Raw genomic sequence first — 21,165 nt, forward strand, 5'->3', positions numbered from 1 at the left:
AACATTCAACCATGAGTCGTTCCTGCCTGGAACGCTCGTTCACATTCATAACTTTCAAATCATCTCAGATACTGTTCATCATTCACTATTCCTCATACATTCATACTTTTATTTCATCTCATATACTGTTCATCATTCACCATATATCATTCCATAATCATTTTCATCATTCATAAGGAAACAACCAAAACCGAACGTTCTGTCCCTAAAGACCGAGGAAGAACGCTGCAAGTGAAACCAAAAGGACGCTCGTTCGAATCAGAGTACGAACGGCAGAGTTACAGTTACGTTTCGGGAATGGCTAAGTATGGTATTGTTCATTGGACGAACGTTATTTACCTTGAGAATCAGTTGAATGAACTGACGCTCGTGAATTTTAAATAAATGGCCGAAAGTGGCAAATCTGAAGTTGGACGTACGCTATTTCAATAAAACCGAACACCAACTAGAACGAGCGCTCAGTATAAGACCGAGCCCCATTTTAAAACGAACGCTCATTTCAAAACCGAGCACCATTAGGACGAACGTTCAGTATAAACCGAACACCCTTTAGGACGAACGCTCAGTTCAAAACCGAGCACCATTAGGACGCACGCTCAGTTCAAAACCGAGCACCATTAGGACGAACGCTCAGTTCAAAACCGAGCACCATTTGGACGAACGCTCAGTTCAAAACCGAGCATCATTAGGACGAACGCTCAGTGTGAGACCGAGCCCCCAATTTGAGCGAGCGTTCGGTATAAGACCGAACACCATTTTGAGCGAGCGCTCATTATGAAACGAACACCAAACAGAACGAACGTTCAGTATAAGATTAGGACGAACGCTCAGTGTGAGACCGAGCACCAGGACGAACGCTCAGTTTGAGACCGAACGCTAGTAGTCTTAAAATAATAGACTTTGATTTCGAAGAAGTGTTTACGAACGGTAAAATACACTATTACATATGTGCATACAACAGAAGGGATTTTATCAAAGAATACCAAACACAGTACTTGACCGAACGCTCAAACGAAGCATTTTAACATGAGGACGCTCGTCCTCGACCAGGGATCGATCCAAATGAACGAATCCCATTCTTGACTATTAAAAAGGGAGATCGAACGGTCAAAGACCGTTCAGCACGAACGTTCAATATGAAGGGAAACTCTTTTTCAATTCATTTACATTCCAGTTCATTTCTCATCATGCAGTTTCATAAATTCCATTCGTTCATGTCATGGTACAATTTACAATCTTCATATAATTCATATCATCCAAATCTCATGTATTTCATACAACATACGTAAACTTAGTCATATATCATTTTCACTCAGTAAACAACGAACGTTCATGCAACTCAAATCACAGCAACATCATGCATTATATTCATACAGTAATTAACGAACGTTCAAACGAAGCACACAACATGAATTAAATCAAATAAGCTTCCCTTACCTGGAAATGACCAAACGTCCACAAACGCACACAATTACTCCTTTCCACTACAAATCCCCCGCTCGTCAACGCTCGTTAAATCAAGCTACAATGAACGAACCTCAGACACCATCAGATCTACCCCTAGTTAAGAATGGTAATCAACGTACGCACACAAAACTGGTTTTGCATACCAGTAAGACGAACGATAGAGGGGAAGGACGAACTTACCAGTTCAGTTTCTCCAGACGAACGTTTCCCCTGGAATCCCTTGACGCCGTACGTCCTTCTACGGTGCTGGAATATAGAATGGAGGAGATGAAATGGGTGTTTTCTTAGAGAGAAGTGCAGAGAACGTAGAGAGAAGGAGGAGAGAATTGAGTTCTCAGCAATGAAAATGGTGGAGCGTGTGGAAGGTGGAGAATATTTCAGAAACTCTCAGATCCAGCTTTCCACCCTGCCAACGCACGTCCGCACTCTGCCAGCGCACTTCCACTAACGCTTCTGACAGCCACGCCGGACGCACGTTCTGCACCTCTGATTTCTGACTGCCCATGCTGAACGGTCGTCCATTCAGCGGTCGCCACGTGGTTTCCACTTCCGATTCCTGACTCAGCTCCACGTGCGTCCGCGAGCGTCTGTTAGTGGCTGCGCCAGATGCTGATGCGGCCATGTGTACAGCTGAGGTGGCTCGTTCTCCTGCTGCCACGTGGACTCCATTACGTTCGTCATTTTCGAGGCCTGACAGAAGGTAAGTTTCGTATACCTAAAACTCTTTGGTCATGCTTATCTATATATCCATAGACATGTTTTCTTTATGCATGGGATGAATGAAATAGTGATTCGGTATATGGTTACGTTCGCTTTCCTCTGTTAATCAAAATGCACCTGTAGTTTCAACAAAGATTCGTTAGTTATAAGTAACAATAAGTACAGGAGTGTTTTCCCTCAACTAAAAATATTTCAGTATCCATGTACCCAGAAAACACACAACCTTCCCTTATTGAGACCGGTGATCACAGCTTATCATTTTCATTCCTCTGCTTTTCGTCTTCATCTCCAACGCCTTATACCACACAGCTTAACCTCAATGTTGGGTCCCCTCCCTGAATTATCAACAATATTCGGCTTTTGCACCAAAGTAGGCAAATATGCCTCTAATATTACCAAAATGGGCAAATTCAAACCATATTACGAAAATGGGGAAGTCGTGGGGGGCCAAACGACTTCAATTGAAGAAGTCGTGCCCCCCCTGCACGACTTCACACTGTTGATATGAACAGTGTTGAAGTCGTGCACCTCAAAAACGACTTCTGACGACGGTAATCGATTACAGCGTAACGGTATCGGTGGCGACGGGAATCGATTCACGGCTGCCAGACGGGTGGAGGTTTGGACGTGCGGCGGAGACGAGGTCCTCCCTGGGTTACCGCCTTCGAGGCAAGCGAGACGAGAGAAAAGGAGGCAGCGGCTCCGCGGTCGCCAGTGGTTCTGCTGCCGCGAGTTGTCGCCGGCAAGGCCAAGGCGTGTTCCGACTGAGGCAGCGGTGGCCGTGTCTGACAGAGTCGATGGTGAGCCTGCGGAGAGACGAAGAGACCTCGGGTCTCTAGAGAGTGTGTGAGCTGAGGGGGTGAGCGGGAGAGTGTTGGATCTGAGGGGTGAGGAATAGAAGAAGAATGCTGAACCCCTAGGGGATTCTCGATCAGAAAAAGACCGCCCCGAGCCTGGGCATGCCTAAGAAAAAAAGCCCCTTTCTCTTTCGCGCGACACCTCTGTTTTCATTTCCGCACTCCATACATCTTCGGGCCAATGCTGGACCAACCCCAAAAATTAACCAAACGAAGTTATTTTTGTTCCTCTTTGCTCTTCTGTTCACGCCCCTGTCCGTCTGGGCTAAGGCCCAGTTTGCTGTCGGAAATAAGTTGATCTGGGCACCCCTGTTATCACTTCCACACCCCTTTCGGTTTGGGTTTAGGCCCAATCTATAAAAAAAAAGGAGAAAGAAAAATAGTTTAACCATCTCGTTTTCTCGGCGTCCCCCGCTTTTGTTTTATTTATTTCCTTTTGCTTTATTTTTTTTGTTGTTGTTGTTTTCTTGTTTTATTATTATTGTTATTTCTCTTTATTGTTCTTTTAATTTATTTTATTTATTCTAAATATTTATTTAATAATACATAAAAAATAATGAAATACTAAAATATTTTGTATATGTACAAAACAAAAATATGTTTTAAAGGTTTAGGCACATGTGTGATCGCACGCATCGTCCTTGTGCTAAAAACCTTTTCTCTTTCGTCAAAAATGCCAAAAATACGTTTTAAAGGTTTAGGCACATGTGTGATCGCACGCATCGTCCTTGTGCTAAAAACCTTTTATCACTTTTAAATAAGGTTTAATCCTTTTCAACATCCCTATTTGTGTAGGAATGTTTGAGATAGGTCCTCGTTTTCTAAAGTGTATCAAAATGGTCCTTAATTTTGAAAATTGATATCAATTGAGTCCTTTCCGTTAAGTTGGCTGGACGGCGTTAAAAAAATTGATGAGTGGATGCTGAGATGATGAACGAACGCTCGTCCACCAACGAACGAACGCTCGTCGACCTCTTACTGCTGGACGACCGTTCGTTCCACACTGGACGACCGTTCGTTCGGGGGTCGACGAGCGTTCGTTCGCTGGTGGACGAGCGTTCGTTCGCTGGTGATAGAGCGTTCGTTCGCTGGTGGACGAGCGTTCGTTCGCTGGTGGACGAGCGTTCGTTCGCTTGTGGACGAGCGTTCGTTCGTCATCTCAGCATCCACTCATCAATTTTTTTAACGCCGTCTAGCCAACTTAACGGAAAGGACTCAATTGATATCAATTTTGAAAATTAAGGACCATTTTGATACACTTTAGAAAACGAGGACCCATATGAGACATTCGTACATAAATAGGGATGTCGAAAAGGATTAAACCTATTTTTTATAAACAAATCCGACGAAATATAAGATATAATATTCAGGAGTGGAATTATCATATACATACGATAAAAAACTAATGACGAACAAATAATAACAATAGAGAAATAAAAGCTTAAAAATAAAGCGAGAGAAAACAAACCGACAAGAATAAGAGTGCAAAGGCGAAAATCAAAGGTGTTGAGTGAAATTGAGGCTCCTTGGTTTGGGTCAACATCCTTCTTATTCATCTTTCTGCTCAGGTGTAAGAATGAAATTTGGGGGTGTATCCCGAAATAGTGTGTTTAGGCCCAATTCCTTTTTTTTTCTTTTTTTTATTTATTTTGCACAGATGGGCTTAAGCCCGCACGAAATGGAGTGTGAATGGAAATTTACGTTTCTGGGAAAAGGATTTAGTCCACAGCTGGGCCCAAGGCCTTTTTCCTTTTTCCTTACTTCAGAACACTTCCAAGATTCTCACCCTCTTCATTGAAACACCAAGACTTAGGGTCTTTCTTCCAAAGCAGCTAACGAGAGGTACCTCCACCCAGTCACGCAAACTCGCCACTGTCTCAGCCAAAACCGGCCGCCACTAGCTACATCCAAACCGCCACCAGTATGCCCACCGTCAAGACCATCGTCGGCCGTCACCGGAGCTCTTCCCCTTCTCCTTTATGAATCGCTTCTTGGGCGAGCTCAGCCACCGCGCCGGCCAGGGTCGCCACTCTCCATCAAGCTCTCCCCACCATCATCGCGTTGCCTGCCACTACCGAGCCTGCTGCCAGCGCTGCCTAGAGTCGACGGCGCTTCCTAAAACCGGTTGTACTGCTCCCTTTTTCGTTTTCTTTGAAACGGGTTTCCTCTCCGATTTGGGGCACACTGTTTTGCCTTCCACCTTGAGACAGCCACCACCAGAGGTTCTGCCGAGAAAATAATTGGGGTTTCCTTCTGTGTTTAATTGATGTATGAATTATATGCGTGATAAACCCGGAGGAAAATGGGTTTCGGTCTGAGTTGAATTTCTGAAAATGAAGAAGTATGTGGTTGTATGTGATGGCTGTAGGATAAAGATGTTGAACTGAGCCATGTTCATGAATGGATAATGGAGTTTTGTGTGTAAACCGGGTGTTGAGATGGGGAACTTGGAGTGAACAGGAAGTGTGGTTGGGATGGTTACGGGTTATTGGTGAGATGCATGTGATGCTCTTTGGTTGCAGGTTCAAGAAATAATGGTTTTCGATTGGTTGCTTGATGGATGAAACAAAAGGATGTAAAGGTGATGAAACAACACGGAGGATAGAGGTGTTGGAGATGAAGAATGAAAAGGAAAGGGATGAAGATGATGGTTTGATGAAGATTGGTGGATGTTGGCTCGTTCGTGAATGATGATGGTCGTAGGTAAGGATGAAGATGGGGTGATAAGCAGAGATGGGTCAGTGCCTAGTAGCAGTGGGCGTGTGGATGATGATTGTGATGATGTGCAGAGAGAAGGGTGAGTGCGGGACGGAGATCCCTGCCTCTGGGGGTGATTCTCCTGGGCTTAAATTGACAGAAAGAGATAAGTGTCGGCAGACTTGATTGGAGAATGAGGAGTGTCGGTTGGAGGATGCAGAAATTATTGGGTTGGTGGAAGATTGTAGGAATAATTAGGGAATAATTGAGACGCATGGGCCCCTCTTTTTATATATATATATTTTATTAAAACAAATAAAAATAAAAATAAAATACGATTAAAATAAAACGAACGTCTAATACTGTTTGGACGAACGCTAAGAGAGCATGCAGGCCGAACGTTAAAACCGAATCAACTGGATACAACACTATTGCGCCGAACACTGTGACATCAAACCATACTATACCGGACGCCCAAAACCGAACGCTAACAAACATTAACAGATATCAGGTTGACAATTATTAAAGAGCGAACGGTAAACCTGAATGGGTGAACGGTCGAACGCTTGAAGATGACCGAACGGTTGAGGCTGAGGACGAACGTCCTAAATAAACGAATGGCCGAACGGTCGAGTGCTGGAAAGTTTGTGGATGACCGAACGGTTGAGCTTGAGAGTTGCCGAACGTCAATGAGACGGGACGGCCGAACGGTTGAGGACGAGCGGTCGAACGTCTGTGATATTGTTCAATAAAGAACGAACGGTTGCATGCAGGTGGAGGAAGCCGAACGTCAAAAAGATATGGAGAACAGCAGCGCACGGTAGAGGACGAACGGTTTTGTTTTGTTTTTTTCTTTTATTTATTTATTAATTAATTTTATTTATTTTTATTTTTACTTTTATTTTTTATTTTATTTTTTACACTCATTAATAAAACAAATCTATTAGTCAATCCGGACGAAATTGGGTGTTGACATAAGCGGTTAAGATATTTATGAGTAACTAACCAGATTTTTAGGTAAGGTTATTTTTATTGGCCTATAAATACAATGACAGGGCAAAGTCCATGTACGTTCCCTCTACGTTCTACTTATGCCAGAGGAACTCTAGATAATATTCTACATAATATAATCACTTTCTTGAGAGCTGAGGCTCCATAACTCACATCTGACTTGAGCGTCGGAGTATCTTCGCAGGTACCTTCCCCTCCATTGACGAAAGTAGACGAGCGGTACGAGCTGAAGGAGCGCGAACGACAACAATTGAGGAGAAGCGAGCGTCCTAGACATTTGGAAGCAACAAAGACACACCGGACAACATTTACACCGAAACAATATGACTATATTTATCATAAAAGTTGAAGGTGAACATCAAATTCAAAGTCATTTTTGGAGAAACACTTACCCTTGAAGCATGGTTCTCAAGTCATTTTTCATCCTCCTGTGCAACGAACAAAACCATATAATTTTACATTGTTTGGGAATGATGACCATCAGCTGCCAGTGCGACCTATCACGAAGGACAAATAGTTATTCAACTAATTAAGGAAACTATAATAATAAACTGACCACATATAACAACACCTACCCCTCAATGTATGGCACAAGGTATACGTCTCTTTTTGACTCATCCATCCATGTTTGCAAATAATGTTGTCTGTTTTGAAGTGTGTTACCAGACGGTTGAATGGTCTGAGGTTCAATAAATCCGTACGTGGAAGACCGACCTTGGTCTACAATGATTGTGTCCATGTACCTAAAACAACAAAGTTAAGTTGTTAGAAACTATAACAATGTAAATAAAAGTAATATGAAAGACCAAATTGACTATCTTACATGCACCACAGCTGAATGATGGAAATATTCAACATCCGGTCTCCCCCCATCATCTCCAATGCATCAGATAATGTGATATAAACTGGCACATGTGGGGGAAGACCAAATACTCTCAAATCCCAATATAGTTCTAATGGTGCTTTCTTCAACCTGGGTAATTTTGTCATTAGCTTTGATAGAGGATCATCCTCTGCTTCAACCATGTCATCATCTTCATGTATGACTGTATCATGAATCGGCTGCTTCTGAGGACGTGTGAACTGAAGATAAGAATTTACGTCAAAGCGTTATCAACAATTATTTGTAGAATAAACATAGAAATACTAAGTTAATTATACCTGTGGAGTAGCGATGTGGGACATGATCAATGCTCTAGGCCAGGCAATAAATGATCCTATGGCCTCCCCCACAAAGTTAATTTCTGGAGTGGGTACAGGCACCTGAGCCTGGGGATCCCGAACCTCGTCAATGGTCACACGCACGTGCTGGGGTAATGTGGCAACACCATGAATGGTCTCCCCTCCCTCAAGCACTCGTCCGACAGCCACAATGCGTGGGGGATCCCCATCAACCAACAACTCATATTGACCGTTATACTGAGTGGGGTTTACAGCAGAGCATGATCCTTTAGTGCTGACACGAGGTGGTGTGGGAGTGTCATCGGCCCCCATGTTGCCTTGCGTCATGGAATGCAGCTTTTCTTCAAGCGCTCTTTGTATTTGTTTTTGTTCTTGTAGCTGCTCCATGAATCGTTGCTCCATTGATCTCATGCTTTGGTTGAGTCTTTCCTCCCATTGAAGATCCATCTGCCTCAGTGTCTCCTGACTCATTGATTGGGGGGTTTTCTGTGTAGGGCCAAAGTAGTCACGAAGACCAATCGCCCCAGGAACTCCACGTACACGTCCTGGGTGCTCGGGCCTTCCAATGGCCGTTGTTAGAATGTCGTCCCTACCTTGGCCAGCAAATGTGCCCTGAGTTTGCTGCTTAACCAACTCATCCTGCACATAAAAAAACCAAGTTACTTAGAAGACATGCTGTGATAGATACACAATCAAAGAACTGCTTATAATTTGAACTTACAATTCTCTGTGAGATCAAGGCAGCTGAGGAAGATGTCATGTTCCCATCAGATTTAGTCCGAGCAGCCTTCCACAAGTGCAGGTGCTAGGTCTGGCGACTGAAGTCCCAAGGCATCCGCTCTAGACTTTCTCAGTTTCTTCTCCAGTTTTGCATATCCACCTCGTGATAACAAGTGGGGTGCGTCGTTTAGCCTTTGTCTTTCTTGGGCGGCTAACCTTTTATCCTGTGAAACCATTTATATAAATAAGTGTAAAATAAAAACTCAAGGAAAGACGATGTTAAGAAATATACCTTCCATTCATCAGACTCTCTAGATGCACGAAACTGCATCCAATCCTCCTCTGTGAATGTATATTGCTGACAGGGATTTTCATGTTGCCTGTTGTTGAGCGGGTTGCACCTCCCACAAAAGTTGAGCATAAAAGAATGCAGTATAGACTAGGAAGTGACTCCTAGGTTGTAACATCCCAAAAAAAAATCACCCAAAATTTAAAATATATCTTCAAAACTTAAATGTTGTAATATTACAAAACATCCCAAACATCAACTAAAATCTATACATCAGTTTTAAGCTCAGACGCAACTGCAAAGATAACATTGAATCCTTCTAAAACGATCTTCCATCTCTTCCTCCAATTGCACAGGATCACGTGACAATCCTTCAACTGCTCCCGTATAACATCACACATTATACGATCATCGCATTCACATGCACAAACAAGCAAGATAAGGGTGAGCTAACCTGAAACACATCATTTATAAAACATGCAGAGTTATCTCAATACAAATGCCGTATAATAATTAAGTCAGACATCCTCATGCCAATGTACCCTAATTCCTGTTGGACACTCATTCCATAGTACCTAATAATCAACCCAGTACACAATAAACTCTCATCCGGATGATACGTTGATGAGCAAATCAACGGAAGGTGCCCCACTTGTAATTTCATTCTTAGTCCCCTCAATATGTCCACAATCAACCACAGATCAAGACATCCTACTACAGTACCCTCAACCTCAATACATACCCAGATATCATAGCATTACTGAATCAAACGATAAAACAACGAACTTATATTACATCGGATACTGTTTACACGAACATTAAGATTGATCACTTAAGCTCGAAACTGAACATCAAACACTATTATACCGAATACCATTAGGTCGAATACCAAAAGATCAAACGCTAATTAAGATCATTCCCTAAGAACCATCGCTACGAGACAGAACACTATAATAAAGAACGCTTGAGTCTGGGTTAAACGCCTAGAGTACTCTGCTGAACACCTCAGTACTGACCGAACGTAATCAAACTAAACCTCAGGTTACCAAATTAAGATCGGACGCTAGCTACCTCAGATCCACTAACATCAAGATCAACTGTTACCTAATAACACTCGCTACCTGAAAATACATAACACCAAGACCGAACGTCACTAGAAGAATGCTCGCTACTACCTATAGACCCAACAGGTTTTACTTCTCGTCTCTCTCTCGAAGTATTCCAATCCAACTTTATCTGCACTACCATCTCTCCCGTATCCGTACGACCATCACGGTTAGAAACCACAGCCACAACATGCAAGATGAATAACCAGAATTATCACATTATAAACCCACTACATATACTATAACAATTCCCATGATAAATCGACTCACATGACACTGTGTGAGACCCTAGAAAATCAGCACTGCAAATCCCTGTTACATCACCATTAATACACGCCACATCACTGCTCAGGGAAATTAAAAACCCACTTTGCACCGCATGCAAGCCTGCCATGTGTCATTTTAGAACCTTAGGAAATCTGTAGTGGGAAACAGGTGGCAGTAAGTGAGTGCATGACCGTTTGACGTGGGAGGGAGAAAATGATTTCTCTAAAAACACTTCACCTCACTCTCTGCATTCACCCACTTCCTCGCGAAAACTCAACCCTTCATCTTCTCTAACTTCTCTCTAGAACCAGTCTCCTTCTCTCTACTGTATCTTCTCATTTTCTTCTCCGATCTCGTTTCAGCACCATAAGAACGCTCCTGGAGATGTGGACGTTAGTTTGGACCGAACAGAATTAGATTCTAAGCTGGTAAGTTCCTTTCTATAGTAGTTCGTCCATTTAGGGTTTCATTCGAAACCATGTCCTCGGTTCATGCATGGACTGTTTCTGAGCAATCTCTGATTTTGGTGTTTAGATCAAGTGGAAATATTTAGTGAAACCGAGGGTAGAAAGCCGTAAGAGACAAATCCAGTCCTTGCATTTGAACGAACACTGCTATCCAGGTAAGGGAAGCTTATATGTTTAATTTGTACTCGTTTGTTGTGAAATCTGGATTGCATGTGTGAAAAATATGAAGTTGAGCTGTTATGAATGGTTACTGATATCTGATATGAATTCTGGTTTGGATGGATCTGTCATGAACGAACACTGCTTGTATGAATTATATTTGATGTTGAATTTGATTTAAATGCATGTTGATTTGATTATGTATGAATGGAGTATGGTTATTGTGTGGTTGGAATGATTAAAATGTCGAAATCTGTATGATGAGAATGTTTGAGGTGAATTAAATCTGGAAATGAAAGTATAAAGTTTATAAATTTGAAATCTGGAAAATTCTGTTAAGCTTGTGAAAATCTGAAATTTTAGATCATTCCCTTTGCTAAATGACGCTCGTCACTGTACGGTATTAGACCGTTCGGTTTTCATTAAAATAACTTAGATTGGAATTCTTTCATTTGGAAAGAATTCTGCTCGAGAACGAGCGTCCCCATTTTGTGAATGAGCGTTCGATTCAGCTCAGTATAGATAAATATTTGAAACTTTATAAATACGTGACGTTCGGCCTTAAGTCGAGCGTTCGTCCTCAATGACGTTCGGCCTTAAGTCGAGCGTTCGTCCTTAATGTCGTTCGACCTTGTGTCGAACGTTCGTTTTACAGAGCGTTCGTCATTATATTGAACGTTCGTCCCAATTGGCGCTCGGTCTTATACCGAAGCGTTCGTCCTAGATAGCGCTCGGTTTATACCAAGCGTTCGTTCTGATTTGTGCTCGGTCATTGACCCAGCGTTCGTCCAAGGAGGGTTCGGTTTTATAACTGAACGCTCGTCCTTATCATTGAATTCTGAGCGAACGTAACTGGCGTTCGTCCAAATTGTTAATTAACGTTCGTTCGTTGACTGGCAGTGTTGTTTTCTGAAATCAAATCATATTTGGTTGTGTATCTAAATATTTTCTTACTGACTGTATCCTTTGGATTCTACCTGGAGTTTTTATACTTAAAAATTTTCTAAGTATCATCCATATCTTCTAAAAGATCAGTACCTTCAAATTTTTAAGTGTTGAAACGTATTAAGTGGATAAATGGTTCGTTTCTTTTGTTCAGAAACGAGGATGTAGGAGTACTGTAACATGTTAGTCCCTATTGATTGAGTGATGAACGTTCGTGAATTTAAGAGAGTGGAACACAGAATGAAAATGTGAATATGAGAAATGTTTAATATGGACGAATGATATTTTGAACGAATTATTGGAAATGGATTTTAACGAGCGTTCCAAGGAGGAACGTCTCAGATATGATTGATTATTGAAGTTTTGTAAAGTATGACTGTGGGCATGCTAATGCTGGCTTGGTCCATCCTGATATTCCGTGATACTCATCTTCACGTAGAAGGGAGTACTCATGTGTGGGAATGGCAGGAGGCTCTATTCCTTAGGGGTACTTTGGATAGAGTTAACCTCGAGTGGCAGCTGTCGAGTGCAATACAGTTACCACACCACTCGGGTGCAAGGACGCCTGTAGCTACACGGTTCATACAGTCCGGACGGTCTGTCTTTTATATACGTATCTATATGATTGTGGATTGATAAGCTTACATGTTGTTTGAGTGGATTGAATGGTAAATGTATGTGATGATTGTATAAATTAAATATTATAAGCTTACCCTTGTATTTCCTTTGTGTTGTCTACTGTCCATGTACCTCCGTCTTGTCAAATGCAATGATCATCCGTTGTGGATGTGAGCAGATGATGGTACGCCCCTTGAACAAGTGCTGGAAGAAGAAATTTTGGATGAAGCTAACCTGGTGGAGGTTGAAGTGAAGACCGAGCCTTAGAGCGCTCGTTAGATTAGTACTCTAAATTGTTAGAGTAGTTTGAACATTCGGCCAAGTCTTTTGTAGAGCCGTTCGTTCTATTTATCTCTGAATTCTGTTTTGAGCGTACGTTCTTTTGTATTCAAGCCGTTCGGCTTTTAAACGCTGAGTTTAATGTAAAGACTGTTGCTGTTTACTGTTAATTGTAATTAATTCTAATTTATGGTAATTACTGTATTTTGGGATGTTACATTAGTGGTATCAGAGCAGTTTTGTTCCTTAAGGAACACTGTAGGTTATGAGCATACTATGTTTGTGCTGTGTACTCAACATTCATTTGATGAGTGTATCAAACCGTCCAAAGTTAACTAATGATTATTTTCTCTGCTTACCAGAGGGAACAAATGGCACCCGGGTCACATCCTCAGCCTGCCGAGAGTGATGCGTCTGGCCACATCAGACTACTGGAATCCGTGATAGAGGCGCTTCAACAGCAGAACGTTGCTTTGATACAGCAAAACACGATCGCCTTGCAGAGTTTGGAGGCTGCGAGGGCACACTCTGAAGCTACTCAAAGACAGTTGATGGAGATCATAGGAATCACTAGGAATAACACTAACCCAAGGAGGACGCCTTACCCTCATCCAGTATTACCATCTACTTTTGGTGAGCCTCAGTCACAATCCTTGATGAATACCGGTCGGTCAGAACAGCAAAGGAACATAAAATGTTTTAAGTGTGGAGGACCACACTTCCGATCATCGTGTCCTCAACTGGTGGAATCAAAATATTGCCATCAATGTGGGGGAAGTGGACATGTCAAGAACGAGTGCAGCATGGGAGGACGAGCAGGGTTGGGGTCACCAAATGTTGGAAGAGGTCAACCAGGAAGAGGTAGTCGAGCATAAGTGGGATGAGTCTATGCCTTAACGTACGCTGAAACAACAAGCTCAGGTACGCTTATCACCTGCACATTCTTGCGGTATGAAATGCCTTAATGTACGCTGTTTTAGTTATTGTGATAAGGAAGCAGTTTGGTCTGATAGTGTATACACCAGCAATTGGATTAGTTTTAATATCCGACATTGAGATAGATGCTTATTATGATATTAGTGAGGGTGTAATTTTCTAGAATTAACTAACTTCGGAGAATACTTTCCGAGAACGGGGAGTTGAATGTTTCGTTATGTAGTACGCACGTTTTACTAGCGTACAAGAAGGATGAATCAGAATGAAACATTTGAGAGCATTGCTAGGAGTGTTAAGGATAAGAAGAATTGTGTGTAGAATTGTTCAAAGTGTGAGTTACTGGATGAGCAAAGTACAAATAATAGGGCGTGGGTAAGCAGTGATAAACCGAGAGTTGGGTTAGTTGAGAGTTTCAGGCACTTAACATTTTAAGTAATGATGCGAACGTTATTAGGGGCCTCAGTTGGGAGTAGGGAGTGAAGCGTTCGGTAGAACCGATCGAAAGTAAGTAATGAGTAGATTTAAGTTACGAATGGGCAGTGTATTGGAAATTCAGCTAAAAGAATTTTTGTCCTTTATAGTGGATTGAGAGATGGATTTTTTGCAAGGTCATCACGATCAATTTAGTAGGAGGGTTTACGAGCAGGAGTAGCTAGGTTTATGTGTTATAAGGTAACATGTCAAAATGAAAAGATGGAACTTTGAAGATCACACGACAACAGGATAGGGTTACCTAGAACTTAAGTCAATTACCTTTATAGATCGGTCATAAGGTAGAGGTACTATTAAAATTACTGAGGGTAGGCTGACCAAGAAATTTTGCTTTATGATCATTGGTTTGAAAACTAACCATAATGATGGGTTTAACTCCACAGTAGGTACGTAGATTGATCTTCTTAGAATCCAAACTGGTAGCAATTCTGGTAGACATTTTCAATTCATCTCTAAGTTCCGTGCAATCATTGAAGAGTAAGTTGAGCATCCGGTTGAAGACTTACTCAGTTATCATTCTGAAGGAATGGCTCGACGAGTAGATCAATTCTGACGTTCGCATATTTGTATGAACGTCTGCTTTGAATCAATTAGGGGTCAGATGAAGTCTCGTTCTCCAAATGATCAAGAAGATCAGTTCTCTGCCTAAACCTGATACATTTGATACTCTCTTTCAATCACTCGACCTATACTCAATTCTTCAACCAGTAACTGTCAGTTGGAATAAAACTTTTAAATTTTATTTATTTTGTTTCTGGTGATTAATCGTTTGACCAATTGTGGCCAAACATTTTTAACGTTCGGCTATGAACGGACGTTCGGGTCCTTTGACTGCCCGGTTTCGTTCGTTCGTTAACGTTCGTCACTTATGCCCTTTTCTTGAATTTGCTGTATATATATATATATATATATATATATATATATATATATATATATATATATATACTGTCTTAGTTTTCAATAATCAATTTATTCCGGGATATTCAGATTAATCTTTCATGTTTTCTCTCCTCGGTTGCTTCTGTTTATCCGTCTCACACTCTAATCCAATAGTAAAATACTTCAAAATTAATTCTTTTCCTCTTGGAAAACTTGTGACTCTTCCTAATGATAATTTCTCCCGTTCGGTATTATGTACCAATCCGTTAACCTTTCAAAGTCATCTACTGGTTCCTTATTTCAGGGTTCCCCTGTAATTTATTATCTTTCCATAAACATTTAGTCTTTACCCAAACATAACCGTTCGTTATAGTTGAAACCAGTCAACACTGAAGAATTGCTAAAGACATGAGTGTGGGACGAAGTCGCTTGTCCCAGGAAGCTGCTACCGAAGGTTCTTGGATTGTAGACGCATTGGGACAGTAGCTTATGAAGATACCATCACCACTCTGGAAGTATAATGGAGACTCGTATAATGTGCTAGAGCTAGAAGATGTTCATATTTAGGGATACCGAATTGTGTAGATACAACCAGTAAGTATGGGAGATACCCCAACCAAGTGTTTGAAAAGAAAATCCATCAGGTGGGTGAAGAGTGGTCTGGAACGAGAAGAATGACGACATTACGAGAAAAGTTGAAGATTTGCAAGCAGAGACAAAGTATTCCCGTATACCCTTTAGTATCCCTTAATTTTCGAGGACGAAAATTTTTGTAGTTAGGGAGAATGTGAGACCCTAGAAAATCAGCACTGCAAATCCCTGTTACATCACCATTAATACACGCCACATCACTGCTCAGGGAAATTAAAAACCCACTTTGCACCGCATGCAAGCCTGCCATGTGTCATTTTAGAACCTTAGGAAATCTGTAGTGGGAAACAGGTGGCAGTAAGTGAGTGCATGACCGTTTGACGTGGGAGGGAGAAAATGATTTCTCTAAAAACACTTCACCTCACTCTCTGCATTCACCCACTTCCTCGCGAAAACTCAACCCTTCATCTTCTCTAACTTCTCTCTAGAACCAGTCTCCTTCTCTCTACTGTATCTTCTCATTTTCTTCTCCGATCTCGTTTCAGCACCATAAGAACGCTCCTGGAGATGTGGACGTTAGTTTGGACCGAACAGAATTAGATTCTAAGCTGGTAAGTTCCTTTCTATAGTAGTTCGTCCATTTAGGGTTTCATTCGAAACCATGTCCTCGGTTCATGCATGGACTGTTTCTGAGCAATCTCTGATTTTGGTGTTTAGATCAAGTGGAAATATTTAGTGAAACCGAGGGTAGAAAGCCGTAAGAGACAAATCCAGTCCTTGCATTTGAACGAACACTGCTATCCAGGTAAGGGAAGCTTATATGTTTAATTTGTACTCGTTTGTTGTGAAATCTGGATTGCATGTGTGAAAAATATGAAGTTGAGCTGTTATGAATGGTTACTGATATCTGATATGAATTCTGGTTTGGATGGATCTGTCATGAACGAACACTGCTTGTATGAATTATATTTGATGTTGAATTTGATTTAAATGCATGTTGATTTGATTATGTATGAATGGAGTATGGTTATTGTGTGGTTGGAATGATTAAAATGTCGAAATCTGTATGATGAGAATGTTTGAGGTGAATTAAATCTGGAAATGAAAGTATAAAGTTTATAAATTTGAAATCTGGAAAATTCTGTTAAGCTTGTGAAAATCTGAAATTTTAGATCATTCCCTTTGCTAAATGACGCTCGTCACTGTACGGTATTAGACCGTTCGGTTTTCATTAAAATAACTTAGATTGGAATTCTTTCATTTGGAAAGAATTCTGCTCGAGAACGAGCGTCCCCATTTTGTGAATGAGCGTTCGATTCAGCTCAGTATAGATAAATATTTGAAACTTTATAAATACGTGACGTTCGGCCTTAAGTCGAGCGTTCGTCCTCAATGACGTTCGGCCTTAAGTCGAGCGTTCGTCCTTAATGTCGTTCGACCTTGTGTCGAACGTTCGTTTTACAGAGCGTTCGTCATTATATTGAACGTTCGTCCCAATTGGCGCTCGGTCTTATACCGAAGCGTTCGTCCTAGATAGCGCTCGGTTTATACCAAGCGTTCGTTCTGATTTGTGCTCGGTCATTGACCCAGCGTTCGTCCAAGGAGGGTTCGGTTTTATAACTGAACGCTCGTCCTTATCATTGAATTCTGAGCGAACGTAACTGGCGTTCGTCCAAATTGTTAATTAACGTTCGTTCGTTGACTGGCAGTGTTGTTTTCTGAAATCAAATCATATTTGGTTGTGTATCTAAATATTTTCTTACTGACTGTATCCTTTGGATTCTACCTGGAGTTTTTATACTTAAAAATTTTCTAAGTATCATCCATATCTTCTAAGATCAGTCAGTACCTTCAAATTTTTAAGTGTTGAAACGTATTAAGTGGATAAATGGTTCGTTTCTTTTGTTCAGAAACGAGGATGTAGGAGTACTGTAACATGTTAGTCCCTATTGATTGAGTGATGAACGTTCGTGAATTTAAGAGAGTGGAACACAGAATGAAAATGTGAATATGAGAAATGTTTAATATGGACGAATGATATTTTGAACGAATTATTGGAAATGGATTTTAACGAGCGTTCCAAGGAGGAACGTCTCAGATATGATTGATTATTGAAGTTTTGTAAAGTATGACTGTGGGCATGCTAATGCTGGCTTGGTCCATCCTGATATTCCGTGATACTCATCTTCACGTAGAAGGGAGTACTCATGTGTGGGAATGGCAGGAGGCTCTATTCCTTAGGGGTACTTTGGATAGAGTTAACCTCGAGTGGCAGCTGTCGAGTGCAATACAGTTACCACACCACTCGGGTGCAAGGACGCCTGTAGCTACACGGTTCATACAGTCCGGACGGTCTGTCTTTTATATACGTATCTATATGATTGTGGATTGATAAGCTTACATGTTGTTTGAGTGGATTGAATGGTAAATGTATGTGATGATTGTATAAATTAAATATTATAAGCTTACCCTTGTATTTCCTTTGTGTTGTCTACTGTCCATGTACCTCCGTCTTGTCAAATGCAATGATCATCCGTTGTGGATGTGAGCAGATGATGGTACGCCCCTTGAACAAGTGCTGGAAGAAGAAATTTTGGATGAAGCTAACCTGGTGGAGGTTGAAGTGAAGACCGAGCCTTAGAGCGCTCGTTAGATTAGTACTCTAAATTGTTAGAGTAGTTTGAACATTCGGCCAAGTCTTTTGTAGAGCCGTTCGTTCTATTTATCTCTGAATTCTGTTTTGAGCGTACGTTCTTTTGTATTCAAGCCGTTCGGCTTTTAAACGCTGAGTTTAATGTAAAGACTGTTGCTGTTTACTGTTAATTGTAATTAATTCTAATTTATGGTAATTACTGTATTTTGGGATGTTACATTAGTGGTATCAGAGCAGTTTTGTTCCTTAAGGAACACTGTAGGTTATGAGCATACTATGTTTGTGCTGTGTACTCAACATTCATTTGATGAGTGTATCAAACCGTCCAAAGTTAACTAATGATTATTTTCTCTGCTTACCAGAGGGAACAAATGGCACCCGGGTCACATCCTCAGCCTGCCGAGAGTGATGCGTCTGGCCACATCAGACTACTGGAATCCGTGATAGAGGCGCTTCAATAATATGTATAACTAAACCAATAGAATGAACGTGCTCAATCACGAAGTCATACATATTCTCAATAATATGTATAACTAAACCAATATAGGATCAAGGAAAATAACCAACAATTCTCAATAATTGCTTCAAAGTACTCCCACGGATTCATGCATAATTGCCGAACGCTATTTCCCACTCTGATGCTGTCTGAACGAACGTTCTGGAATCAATCCTCATCAAAGGCCGAACGCTCCCGAACTCCAAGGACGAACGCTCACAGAACCAACGACGAACGCTCCTAAAACCAAGAACGAACGCTACTTAAACCAAGGACGAACGCTCCTTAAACCAAGGACGAACGTCCAAGATCCAAACCGAACACTTAAAACCGAACGCTCACTTATATCCAAAATCCGAACGCTCACTTATACTCCAAAACCGAACGCTCACTTATACTCCAAAACCGGACGCTCACTTATACTTCAAAAGCCGAACGCCAAAACCGAACGTCATATCTAATTGACCATTGTTTGGACGAACGCTCAACGATTGAAACTTAAGAATACTAGCTCAAAGCCGAACGCTCATAATTACCACAATACCAAGGCCGAACGCTCAACTAGTTAGCCGAACGCTAAGATCATTCAGTTAGGCCGAACGCTAAACCCTTGGGTGCCATACTACTGTTTGGACGGGCGCTTAAAGATCAAACATCCTCAAAGAACGAACGTTCGTTAACCATAGTACGACCGAACGCTCTTTACAACCTATGGACGTTCGTATGTTAAAGATCAAGTTAAGGTCGAACGCTCATTAATTCACTATACGATTTGGACGAGCGTCTCATAATACTGACTTGACGGACGAACACGAACGTTCGTTCAAAACCGAACGCACGACCACTGAGTATTTTGGACGAATGTGCAATTTCACCAGAATTGGACGAACGTTCTGAAGTTGGCCGACCACTAATTGGTCGAGCACTGTTGGGACGAACGTCCAATTTTGACTCACCAAAATTGGACGAACGCGCGTTCTGCAGAAATTCTGCAGAATCGCGTCAGATTCCAGAAACCCCAAAATTCATCCCTTCTTCCCAGATTTTACCCAGATTTGCAGCAAACACCAAATATCTTAAAAATCAAGGAAATAAATCAACTCCCCTTACCTCTTGTAGACTTTCTTTGTAAAATTTTGGGATCCATCTCCTCCCAGACGTGCAGATCAAGATCTTCCAAGAACTTCAGTAGCTCTTCACTTCCTCTTCCAGCTCTTGGCGCAAGAACTTCATCCTCACCAGATGCCCAACTCAGATCCTCCTCTAAGCCCCTTCTAAGGTTGGAACAGCTTCCCATGGGTGTTCTTTGGACGGCTGAAAACGGGAGAAAGGGTTCCTCCCTTGGCTGCTCTCTCTCTCTCTCTCTCCCTTTCTCACATGCCAAAATGAAAGCTCTCACCTTGCTAAGCTTCCCCCGTGACCCAGCACCTCCAATAATAGGTTCCTAATAGTCAAAGAGGTGGGTGACCACCATCACCCCACCATGTCCCCCACCATTCCAAAATTTACGGGTCTTACATAGGTCGTCTCACAAGGACCAATATTGGGGTTCAGTCTCATATCACACACATAGTGGGGGGGGTTTTGTGAAAATTTTTGCAAGGAAAATTAAATTAAATAAAAATTGAAAGTTAAAGACAACTAAAAAAATTAAAAGCTTGAAAGCAGAAAACCGAACTGTAATAACAATAAGTGTTAAAAACCGAACGGTGATATAAAAGACCGAACGGTCTAAAGCACTAACCGAACGGTGCACTATAAATTGCACAGAAGTAAAAACCATACGGTATTAACATTGAGACCGATCGGTCTCCGGAAAAGGAAATGAACGAACGGTCGCTAAAGATCGAGCGTCCTAACAAGGAACAAGACAAGCCGAACGTCACAGAGCAACGATAATAAAAAGCAGAACAAAGAAATGGACGAACGATCTCTAACAGTGAAGTTAGAGACCGAACGGTTGTGCACCTAGGCCGAACGTTAAGAAAACAGCAGATGAAATTGTGGAAAACAGTAAGTTGTAAAATTGAGACCGAACGGTTGTAAAGTTGTGACCGAACGGTCCCTAAAGAAAGGAAATGGAAATGCAGGAAATTTGGAAACCGAACGGTAAAAGCAACTTAAACAGCTAAGAAAAGGACGAACGGTATTAGGTGACTGAACAATATGAAGACAACAGGCAATGGAAAATGATATTGAAAACTAAACCAAAAAAAACCGAACGGTCTCTAACAATGAAGCATGTTAGAGACCGAACAGTGTAAAGGTAAAACCGAGCGGCATGCAGTATTTAAAGCTGAACAGTGCAACAGCGGAAAAGCATAGGAAAATTGT

General features: G+C 41.5%; 1 protein-coding gene across 2 annotated transcripts; it reads right to left on the reverse strand.

The window, feature by feature from the left end:
- Nucleotides 1–6,111: 6,111 nt before the first annotated feature.
- Nucleotides 6,112–20,080, reverse strand: LOC148200221 (uncharacterized). Of its 2 annotated transcripts, none has more exons than XM_088114168.1 (8): nucleotides 19,942–20,080; nucleotides 8,947–9,320; nucleotides 8,656–8,878; nucleotides 7,914–8,573; nucleotides 7,576–7,835; nucleotides 7,328–7,495; nucleotides 7,145–7,249; nucleotides 6,112–7,021 (listed from the first exon to the last, which is right to left on the reverse strand). In XM_088114168.1, the coding sequence occupies exons 3-8, from the start codon at nucleotides 8,692–8,694 to the stop codon at nucleotides 6,859–6,861; spliced, it is 1,395 nt and encodes a 464-aa protein (XP_087970294.1). In that variant the 5' UTR covers nucleotides 8,695–8,878; nucleotides 8,947–9,320; nucleotides 19,942–20,080; the 3' UTR covers nucleotides 6,112–6,858. The 2 variants fall into 2 exon arrangements, with proteins under 2 accessions (XP_087970294.1, XP_087970293.1); XM_088114167.1 differs by lacking the exon at nucleotides 19,942–20,080 and adding an exon at nucleotides 10,320–15,054.
- Between the last annotated feature and the right edge of the window lie 1,085 nt (nucleotides 20,081–21,165).

The sequence above is a fragment of the Vigna umbellata genome, chromosome 4 (genome assembly GCF_029865625.1).
Source record: "Vigna umbellata cultivar VRB3 chromosome 4, Vumbellata_1.0, whole genome shotgun sequence".
NCBI classification, from domain to species: domain Eukaryota; kingdom Viridiplantae; phylum Streptophyta; class Magnoliopsida; order Fabales; family Fabaceae; genus Vigna; species Vigna umbellata.